Raw genomic sequence first — 11242 nt, 5'->3', positions numbered from 1 at the left:
ACTGTAGTTTCTGCTCTACATATCCTTTTTGTATAGCTGAGGCATACTTCTTATGTAGATGCAATACATGAAAAGAAAGTTGCACAAAAATAACTGGGCTTTAGTTCCTGTTACTTAATAGCTGTGTGACTTTGGCCACTATAAGATTCGATTTCCTAATATTTGAAATAAGGAAACTCATTTGTGATCCAGTTGTTTCTGAGGGTTGTCGAGACCATGGAATAAAATGAACATACAAAACCAGGTGTGGTGGCAGAGATCTGCGAAAAGGCTAAGCCAGAAGGATCAAGCCTAGTCTGGACAACCTAGCAATTTAGTGAGAGCTTGCTTCAAAACAAAGAGAAGCACAGAGAGAGAGTTACCTAGGTTCAATCCACGCAAGAACACACAAGTTACCGAGAAAATTTAAGACTGTGTTGATCCACAGGCATCAACTGACCCTAACGTTGTGTTTGTGTATGTGTGTGCACAAACGCTTGTGCCAGAGTTTGAACCCAGAGCCTTGTGCATGCAATGAACAGAGTACAACTCTGAGCAGCACCCCTAGCCAACATTATGAAATTAAAGTGGAGAGGAAATTTGCACTGTGCCAATAAGGGGAACCTCTTGCTAAACTCTGTGCTGCGATAGAAACTCACCCACCGGCCTACTAGCTAAACATCAATTCCCAGCATGCCTCGCTCCTGAACGCATCATAGGGCCCTACCACACAGGAACTACAACTCCCGGGAGGCCTCTCGGCGCCGAACCATCCGCTTTTCCCCGCCCCCGGCTTCCCCCACCCCCACCCCGTTAGAGGCACCGTGGCCGGCTCGGTCCCGCGGCCGGCTGAGCGGGCACGCGCGCCGGGGGTCGCGCGGCTGCCTAAGAGGGCGAGTGCGCGCCGGGAGGGAGTGGAGGCGTAGGGGGGCGGGGGTAGGGCTCGCCTGCTCGCAAGATGGCGGACGAGGACGGGGAAGGGATTCACCCCTCAGCCCCTCACAGGAACGGAGGCGGTGGCGGCGGTGGGGGGTCTGGGCTCCACTGCGCCGGGAACGGCGGAGGCGGCGGCCCGCGGGTCGTGCGCATCGTCAAGTCAGAGTCCGGCTACGGCTTCAACGTGCGGGGCCAAGTGAGCGAGGGCGGGCAGCTGCGGAGCATCAACGGGGAGCTGTATGCGCCGCTGCAGCATGTGAGCGCCGTGCTGCCCGGGGGGGCGGCCGATCGGGCCGGGGTGCGCAAGGGGGACCGCATCCTGGAGGTGTGAGTATCGGGGCCACCCGCCGCCCCACCCTCCCCGAGCCCCTCCGCCTGTCCCTGCATTTGCCCTCCACCCCTGTCACCCGCAGGCCGCACCTCCCCCACCCTCCACCGGCCCTCGGGACCCCGACCCCCTTCAGGCCCCAGCTGCCCCGCACCTCCTGTGGGTTGTCCCCCTCCCACGGTTCCCGCGACTCCCACCTCCCTCCTTGTCTCCAGTGTAAGTCCTTGTGTGCGTTTACCCCTGCCCACATGCCTCTAGCTGTTTTCTGCCCCTTTGCCTTCTCCTTTCATAACGCAGTTTCCTGCTCTCACTGCCCCTCGCTTGCCTAATGAATGTCTGTACCTTATTGACGGCACCTCCTTTTCTGATCCGGCCAGTGGCGGGTCCTCCCCAAGTTCTCGGCTTTAGCGTCGTAGTTTCCTGTTCTCCGCCACTCCCCTCAGTCCCTGTGGACTGTCCCTTCTGCCCTTTAAACCAAGTAAGCAGAACCCCGGGTCTGCTTCCAGTTTTCCCCTGGAAACACATCCCTCCCCATTCCACTCCTTTTTCTTTCCTTGGATGTCTTTTCCTTATCGTTAAGCAGCCCCTGTATTTTCCCATTCTCCTGCTTGTCCTTTCCTCTTCTCCTGTAGTCATACACTGAAGAGTACACCTTCCTTTCTGATCCTTGCTTACCTTCTGCAGGGAGGGCTTGGCGCTAGTTTGCCTTCTCCCTAATCTGGTATTACACCCTGACATTGAATTTAGTGTTTCCTTCCCTATATCCCTCCGAGTGTAGCCTGGCCGCAGTCTTCACTCAAACACCATACTTAAATACTTCTTTTTGGAGTCAGGTTCATAGTGGAGCTCTCCGAGCTCCTACTTCCGCCAGAGTACAACCTCTTGTGGGTCTTTGACCTCTACACTTTTTAGGACATGCCCAGCTACATTTTCTCTCCTCTGCGCTCTGTGAGCCAATACTTCACTTTAGCTTATTGTTTTTCTCCTGTGGGCAGCTTTCCTTTTCTGCTGCAACCCACCCTCTTGCTGCTGCAGTATCTCCCCCTGACATTGAATTTAGTGTTTCCTTCCCTATATCCCTCCGAGTGCTTCGTACTTCTTACTGCCCCACCGCATTCCTGAGGGCTTGTAGGATGTTGCCTTGTCTTGCAGTTTCTAGGTAGCCCTCTTCCGCTACCTTAATATGGTGTTACATTTATACTTTGTATTAAAATTCATACAGTGGTTGACTGATAGGTGGTGTTACTGGCATTGTCTTAATTCTTAGCAGTCTTCACTTCTGTATTTCTTTCCTTACTGAATCTGTAGTGTATATTCTTTTTCCCCACATTTTTGTTCTTGCCCATGAGAAGTCTTTCTCCTTTTTAAAACATTTTATTTCCTTTGTAATTTCCACAACCACAATTTTCCCTCTTGTAAAACTCTAGATTCATGTAAAATTTTCCAAGGGAATGCTATCTTAAAATTTGGTCTTACAGAATTTCCTCTACCTTTTGCTCCTTAATCTTTCATCTTTGAGAGTCCTATCCTGTAGTATCCACTCATTGTTTCCTCTTTGTATACATCAAGAAATAGTAACTCACTTTTAGAGATTTTGTACCTCTCTTCTGTCCTTTCTGTAATAGATGCTTACTGTTCTCCTTATATCCTTTTTTTTTTTTTGCGGTACTGGGGATTGAACTCAGGCCCTTGCATTTGCCAGGCAAGCACTTATTCTACTGAGCCATCTTCCTGGCCCCTCTCCTTATATCCTACATACTGTTTTCTTTTATCCTCTGACAATATGTTCTTAGTTTTTTGGGCGGCAGGACATTTAGGTATAGAATACAGTGAAGACTTATGTTTGATGTTTTGTTTTGTACCAAGGCACCTTTTTTGTTTTTCATAGATAACTCAATGTGTAGCTAATATTTTATTCCGATAGAAGCTCTTGGAATTGTCATTTTTCTTTCCTTTTGGAAGTTAACTTTTGATCTAGCTATTTATTATTAGACTTAAATTATTTAGAATTACACATTTTTAATGTGCCAAGCAATTTATATTTTATAGGCTCTAACAGAACTAAACCAAAATAACTAATTCTGTGGGAAACTACAGCTAGTCACTTGATGGCTCCTTTCCTTTATGGCATTTTGACAGCCAAGCCCCGATGTAAACTAGGTCCTATATTGGAGATCTCAGACGATCTCCTAGGCCAGGAAGAAGGACTTGCCTCAGGCCCAGGTTCCAGGTTAGGAACCTGGGAAGACTTGCTTATAGACATTGCTTTTTGACACTTCTTAGTGGTGAATGGGAAACTTTGTATTTTTGAGAGGTTATCATCAGCTATGTTTATTGGTACAACATATGATAGATCACATTAGCTGTATAATTATTTACTTCAGTTTTACTTTAGGAAAATAATGCTCTGCCTAGGTGATCTCTCTCTTGAAGGCTGTGGTAATTAGAAATCTTCCTGGCATTAGTTACTCACCCTTTTAGGTGTGTGTATTTTGGTTTGAAAATACTTTGAAACCTATCTAGTACTCTAGTGGAAGTTGTGATAGTTACAGCATGAAGCTCAGCCAGCTAGTTGGGAAATTCTCTGAAACCTCAGTTAGGGGGTCCCTCTCCCCTGCCCCTTCCCTTCTTCCCTGCCTGCCTGCATCCTTCTCTCCTCTCTCTCTTCCCTTCTTCCTTTTTCTGTGGTGCTGAGGATTGGATCTAGGATTTTGCACATTCTGGGCAAGTGCTTTACTATGAAGCTGCACCCCAGCAGAAAATACTATTCTTTCTGTTATTACTACTTGTTTTGATCTGATCTGATCTGATACTGATTTTCCCAAAGCATCCTTTAGGTAACACTTCTTAGAGCTTTTCTTTGTCTTTCGCTCAAGTTCTCCCTGTTGTCCCAGTAAAACTTTCCTTGCCGCTGAAGTGCCAAGTGGGGTCAGAACTATGGATAGGTGCATTATCCTTGTGTAGATGTATCGTTTGTATCAAGTCATAGGTGGATCTCTGAACCTTGATAATTGCTATTCAAGACATGTATTTTAGACCCTTTTCCTCTATTTAAAATAGTTTTTTTTCTAGTTTTTATATATCATAGTTGCTTGGATGACTCCAAGGTGTGAAAGAGCAGAATAACTTTGAGATTAAGGGCTTATAAGCTTGCACGCAAGAGCATCAATTTGTTTTTCTAAGAGCCTGTTACCAAGCCCATCCTTACCAAATCTTGGAACAATCATTAAACTACATGCAAACTGGTGTAGTTTTGTTTGTCTTTTCTTTCTCTAAAAATGACTAGATTGTAAGAGGCTTAGAAGAGAGTCACATTGCAGGGCTTGGTACTGCAGTATGAGAAGCCCTCTGGGCTCTAAATTTTACTGTCGATGGAAAGTTTTCTCTCTTTTTTTCCAAATTATTAATTAATTAATTAATTAATTTGTGTGTATGGCCAGCTCAGCCCACCAGGGGGCGGGGCTGGCTGGCATGTGGTGCGGGGGGATTGAACCACGGTCCATGTGCGTTGCTAAGCTTGTTCTAAGTAGGTGCTTTAGACCACTGAGCCATCTCACCAGCCCCTGGAAAGTTTTTTTGACTGGCATTGTTCATCTCCACCTTACAGTTTTTCCCAGCGTAATATGCACTGACTGTCTTTTCCCTGATGTGTATGTACCTGGAGGCTAATAGGTGAAGGATGCTTTCAACAAATAAAACTAAAATACATGTATTTGGACTAATTATATAGTATAGAAATTAACTGGCATTAAGTTAAATTTTTTAAGCTGAAAGTAGAGACAAAGTCTTGATTTGTAGTGCAGGCTGGCCTTGAACTCACTATGTAGCCCAGGCTGGCCTCAAACTTGCAGCGATTCTCCTGCCCAGCCTTCAGAGTTCTGGGATGACAAGCATGTGCCGCCACAGCTGGTAGTCACAAGGGCTTTTGATTGATTCTTTGAGATTTTTAGTGTGTAGAAGATATGGATTTGTGATTGTAATTTTGAGGTATTAGATTTATCTGTTGGCTATTTCTTTGTCTCTTTGATATTTGGTAGTATGATCTTTGAACATAGTTTCCTAAGGTTGGATTGGAAGCATTCACTGTACTATTTATGCTGGTCAGAGAATATGTGTTTTTCTCCTTGATAGTAATGGGGTAATGTACTTACCAACTTTCCCTTGTTGAACTATAAAATAAAGGATATGTACACAATTGTTTATTGAGAATCAGTTTTAAACTTCATTTTCATAACAGTTTGGCAATAATTGAATACAAAGAGGTTGGTGTCACAAGAAGTATTTTTATAAGTTAATGTGAGTCATATAACATTGACTGCTAAGTACAAGAGCTGCTTTTGTAATTGTATCATTTCTATTTGGTTCAGATTTTCCGGGTAGATTTTGATAATAGTATTTGAAATGGTTGTTGATCAGAGGAATTTTTATGGCAGTGGTTCTCCAGTTTTAGTATATATTACAATCAGTTGCTTGTGCTTGTTAAAAATACAGATTCTCATGCTCACCTTCCAAAAGTAATGATTCAGGAGGTCTTCCCTGAGGTCTATATATCTTTAATTTTTACTTTTTTGCCAGCTTTAGGGAATGCAGCACATGTACTGAGTCACGTATCCAGAGCAATGCTATAGATTATACGCCTATGTTCTTAGTTAACTTTATCATTATGGTTGTACAGTATTGAGAGTCATGAGCTAAGACTATGAAAATGAATAGCAATTTCTTAGGATCCTGAATAGCAGCCTAAGTGAAAAATCAGTTAAGTAATAACTTTTCTATTTGATTATTTATACTTTATTTATTGGATCTTGCGAAGTTCTTGTAATAGAGGTGGAAGGTTAAGAAGTAGAACAAGTAATCAGAATCCTTATGCTCCTGTGCAGTGTGTATGGTGTCAGGGTTTGCAGTGTTTTGCATTTGAATTTCACAAAAGCCCTGTGAGATAGTGAAATTATAAGTGCCTTTGTAGGCAGGGATGACATCAAATACTATACATATTTGTTAAATCCTAGCCAAATGTTGCATGGCATATAGAAGATATTTTTCAGTAAATACTTAGTGAATATGAATAAAATGATCCCTTTTATAAGAGGGGAAATTGGGTGTTACAGTAATGATGTCTTTGTCCCCCCCCACCCCCAGCTATGCCGTTTTCCCTTCAGTACTGGGGAACCTAGGCCTTTGCACTGAGTTATAACTCCAGGCTTTTAATTTTTTTTTTCCCCCTTGCGGAACCGGGGATTGAACTCAGGTCCTTGCTCTTGCCAGGGAAGCACTTATTCTACTGAGCCATCTCCCCCAGCCCCTCCAGGCTTTTAATTTTGAAACTAAAAATCACTAAGTTGCTTAAGAACTCTGAATCCTCTGAGTCTCCCAGAGTACTGGGACTACAGGCTTATAACACCACATCTGCCAATTTTTCAGCTGTTCTTCACTGTTAATAGTGAACTACTCTTGACTGTGGATAGTTACTTAAAATTGTTGAAATGTGATTGCATGCCTGTAAACTTGAATAACAGTTGAGCTTTTTCTGCCATCGTGAAATGTAACCATCTTACCTTTTTCATCTTCATCTCCCAGCTATTGTGAAATGTAACCATCTTATATTTTTCCTGTTCGTCTCCCTGTTGTTGGGTGAGAGGTGAGGGACTAAAGCAGGCATTCTTTGTTTGTACTATTGCTACATACTGTTGGTTATGAGCAAAGAGAACATGATGATCATAATTCTAATTTCAAAAATATTTTAAATTTTTTATGCAGTTTAGGCTTGGAAGTAGCATTTGCCTTTTCTTTAGAAATCACTTGCACAAAAAAATAAATAAATTAATTAATTAATTTAAAAAAAAAGAAATCACTTGCACAGATTGTTGTGACCAGAGAAAGATCTTTCTTTCTTTCTTTTTTTTGTGGAACTGGGGATTGAACTCAGGCCCTTACGCTTGCCAAGGAAGCGCTTATTCCACTGAGCCATCTCCCTGGCCCCGAGAAAGATCTTTCATGAGTAAGTGTAAAGATTTTTCTGAGCATTACGGGTTGTCTTTCTGGCCACCAATTACTAGTTTGTTTTAGGTAAGGCTTTGTTATGGTGGATAATTAATTATTCTCAAGGATAATTACATGTTTTTAAAGATAAGTCTCATTGGGAATAATTCTTATAATCTAGTAGATAAGCAAAGAGGCTTAATTGACAAGCAAACATTTTATAATGTATGATCACAGAAAAAGTGCCTTGTGAGCATGATCTGTGATAAGTTCATTCAGTAGGTCATGGCAACACTCACAATAGATATTGTGGCTATCACAGTGGTTTAGATTAGGGCTTGTGATATAACTCAGCAGCACAGCACTGCCTGGCAAACACAGGGTCCTGAGTTAAATTCCCATGACAATAGCAACAACAACAGCAAAACGCAACAACAACTAAAACCACCCCCAAAATATAGTGATTTCGATTAGAACCAGTTAGGTTCATTATATTCAGCTGTCAGCTACATAGATCTTTTCTGGTTCACACCGACAACCCAATAAAAGCCTATGCCTGAGTGATACATTTGACAATAATCATTAGTCAATTTTAATCTTTTTTTTCTTTTGGGGGGGCTTTGAGACAGGGTCTCATCATGTCCAGGCTGACCTTGAACTCATGATCCTCCTGTCTCAGTCTCCTGAGTGCTGCCTAGGTCTATAGGTATGTGCCACTATGCACAGCTAGAATATTTTTTAATCACAACTTGTTTTTTATTTGTTTGTTTGAATTTTTGAATGCTGATGGTGGCCCACTATGTTAAGTTCCCTGTTTGTTAGCTTGTCATCCACTATCTGAAAAACACTGATTGAGGCATCGTTTTTTCTCACGCTGGCTCCCTATTTTATATCCAGTCTGGTTGTGTGCAAAGCACTGCAGGACTTATGAGTCAGTGTTCCTGCATCCCTGCCCTTGAGGAGCTTATGCTACGGTGGGAGGATCATTTACTATGTGTAAAGGAAAATAAAGTCATAGAGGTAAATGACTAACTGTGAATTTAGTCGAAAGAGTGAATATACTTAAGATTGTTGGAGAGGTAGAATTTAAGCTGTCATTGAAGGACAACTGTAATTTTAGTAACAGAGAAGGGGGAAGGATTTCACTGGTTGAGAAAACTGAGCAAAGAGCGAGGAAATTGTGAACAATTCTTAGGACAGCAGAGACCTAAAGTTGCTGTTTGTGTACAATTGTGATGATGGAAAGTAAGGTTGAAATAAGATAAAAATAGCTTAGAATGCACTCAAAGAAGTTTGGATTTTACTTTTTTTTTTTTTTTTTCCTAGCTAAGAATGTAGTTGTTGTACATCAATACTCAGCACTTCTGTGAATTTAGTTTGTATTATTTACCAGAAGAGGTTGAATAACTTCTGAGGCCAAAAAGGAAAGTTACTAAAAGAACTAGAAGAATTCCAGAGCATCTTGCCTCTTGGGCTATCTTGTAGTATATAAAGAAAGAAACTAAGAACAACTAAGCTCTAACACCCAGACGTAGAAACAGCTGATGGAGATCTGGCTGCCTTTAATTGGTGTATGGATTTTACTTCAGTCCACCTTCTCAAATATGCTTCCCGTTAGCATATATTTTAAATAGTTGTACTTGTTGTTAAGATTTTTATCCTTCTATGTGGCAGGCATTCTTATGCTCTGTCCTAATTATGATATTTTGTTTTAGCTACACTTACAGTCTGTTTCTCTAATTTGAAGATGGCACCCGTCTTTTATTTTTGCACACACCATGTTGTTGGGAGTTGAGAGGACTAAAGATAGTTAACTTAAAGTGATATTAAAATGTACACCTGAAAGCTACCTTCATACTGAAAACAGTGAATTTTTGCTCTTTGAGTAATGTGAGGAGTACCTTAGGATTAAATATTTTGACACAATATTAGTCAATGCCAGGCAGTATGTGTGTAGTCCTTTTATTACTTACTGCCCCTTGCCAACTAAATATGGTTCTTATAATAGATGAGGAGCTGTGTCTGTGGGATACTTGAGTGGCTGAGTTAAGGAGCTATATTTGAGTGTCTTTATGTATTTGTACTTCTTTCAATTAACTTCCATTTTTATGAAGACAGTTGTTTTTTGGTGGCACTGATACTTAGCTCAGTGTTTGCACTGAATTACACCCGTACTGTTTTTTAATTTTTAGAAATCTGTTGTGCTATCCAGTGTGCCACAGTCTGTCCATACCCTTCTTTTAATTTTTAATTTTGAGATGATCTCCCTAAGTGACTAAGTTGCCTGTGCTGGGCTCAAACCTGAGATCTTCCTGCCTCGGCCTTCCAGAGTGCCAGGATTATTGGTTTGTGCCCCTATTCCTGGCTTATGAAAACATCTTTTGAAAAATGATTTATTTGTGCTTAAGCTGTCTGAAATCTTTTTGTTTTATTTTGTTATTTTGCACTGGGTATTGAACCCAGGGCTTTGCATATGCTGAACTCTACCTCTGCTGTACCCTGATTCCTATCTGAAACTTTTAGATTCTTGTTTCAGATCTTAGAGTAAGACTAGAATCGTAGATTTATGCATTCTGTAACTCTGTGCACAGTGATTAGCTTACTTCCCATTGGAAAAGTACAGAGCCATCTGCAGAGTCAGCTGCTGATGTGGATTCTCTCCCAGCTGCTTTCAAGAGACTGATTATTCTTATAGAACTATTCAATGAAATTAATTAGGAAGTTTCACCATCCCAGTAGTACAGTAGCTGTGAGTATCTAGTTTGAGCTGTATTTATTTAGAATGTTTAAAATATTAGGAGATAGCTTAAATGAGTATTTGGCTATCTTGGAAAATAGGATGACCTCTAAAAGTTTGGAGAACTTTCTCTTCTTTTGCTGATTAGTTTAATCTCCTAGAAAAGTTGTCACTTGTAAAGTTTGTCTACTAAATGTACTTTGACGGTTAGTTTTTTTGTTTTTGTTTTTTTAAATTTATGTGTGTGGGGGGGCCCAGCTCAGCCCACCAGGGGGTGGGGCTGGCTGGCATGTGGTGCTGGGGGATTGAACCACAGTCCCTGTGCTTTGCTTAGCTTGTTCTAAGTAGGTGCTTTAGACCACTGAGCCATCTCACCAGCCCTTAGTTTTTTTTTTTATAGTCATCGTAAGTCTGATAGGGTTAAAAAGATTTTGGATTTTTCTAAGATATGTAAACCTGCATGTGTCTTTACTTGAATACAGCAAAGTTTTGTTTTCTCTATTTGGTGTTTGGAATTCAGGGAAATGTGACACTAAAGTTTTCTTTATGAGTTATGTATTGATATTTTATTTTAGGTTTCCCTGTCCTATTTATTTGGTTTTTAGATTACTGATATGGGAAAGATCTTACTCTTTCTTTTGATATGTTGAAATAGGCTACAACTTAGAGAATTTGTAGCCAATGTTCCTCAACTTCCAAAGTAAATTACTACATTTATTTTTGTTAAAGAGGTGATATTTAATTGCCAGAGGGTCATTTTCCTTCAAAAGTATATTACTAATTTTCAGAAATTATCTTTAACAGATGAAGCTGTTTTTATAGTAATAGCAGTAGATTTACACTATTCATATTCATGTACAATGTCTCAGGATGAATTGAACAAAGAACTTGTGTGGTTGGGTTTAGAATAGTTTGTGACTTCAGAGCAAATTCATCAGATCACATGAGGAATCCTGCCTTTTTTTTGTTTTTTAATATTTAGTACAGGGTCTACAGGCTCTTACTGCACAGATCCACTCATAGTGATCCTCCTGTTTTCAGCCTTCCAAGTGCTGGGTTTACAGGCTCACACCACCACACCCAGTCTGGGTTCCTGTTTCAGTGTGCCCCAAGGGCAGGGCCGGCATGGCTCACCAAGGATCGAACCCCAGTCCCTGCGCCTGCCTAAACAGGTGCCTTAGTACCTGAGCTATCTGAACAGCCCCGTCTTTTATATTTTCATTGTGTGGTAGTTCAGGAATTGTAGTAAACTGGAACTTCAAATAATTGATTCCTTCTGTGCT

The 11242-nt window shown here is 41.2% G+C and overlaps 1 protein-coding gene across 3 annotated transcripts in view; it reads left to right on the top strand.

The window, feature by feature from the left end:
• Nucleotides 1-302: 302 nt before the first annotated feature.
• The window catches only part of Snx27 (sorting nexin family member 27), a 97709-nt gene continuing 86769 nt past the window's right edge, over nucleotides 303-11242 (top strand). The window contains exon 1 of one of the 3 annotated variants that reach the window (XM_004632353.3): nucleotides 303-1242. In XM_004632353.3, the coding sequence (XP_004632410.1) occupies nucleotides 938-1242 (305 nt within the window). In that variant the 5' untranslated portion in view covers nucleotides 303-937. The remainder of the gene's footprint in view (nucleotides 1243-11242) is intronic. The other 2 variants (XM_004632352.3, XM_023716469.1) reach the window with 2 other exon arrangements.

Source organism: Octodon degus, unplaced genomic scaffold, assembly GCF_000260255.1.
Source record: "Octodon degus isolate 3935 unplaced genomic scaffold, OctDeg1.0 scaffold00048, whole genome shotgun sequence".
Classification (NCBI taxonomy): Eukaryota; Metazoa; Chordata; class Mammalia; order Rodentia; family Octodontidae; genus Octodon; species Octodon degus.
This window is presented reverse-complemented; position numbering and strand designations above follow the sequence as displayed.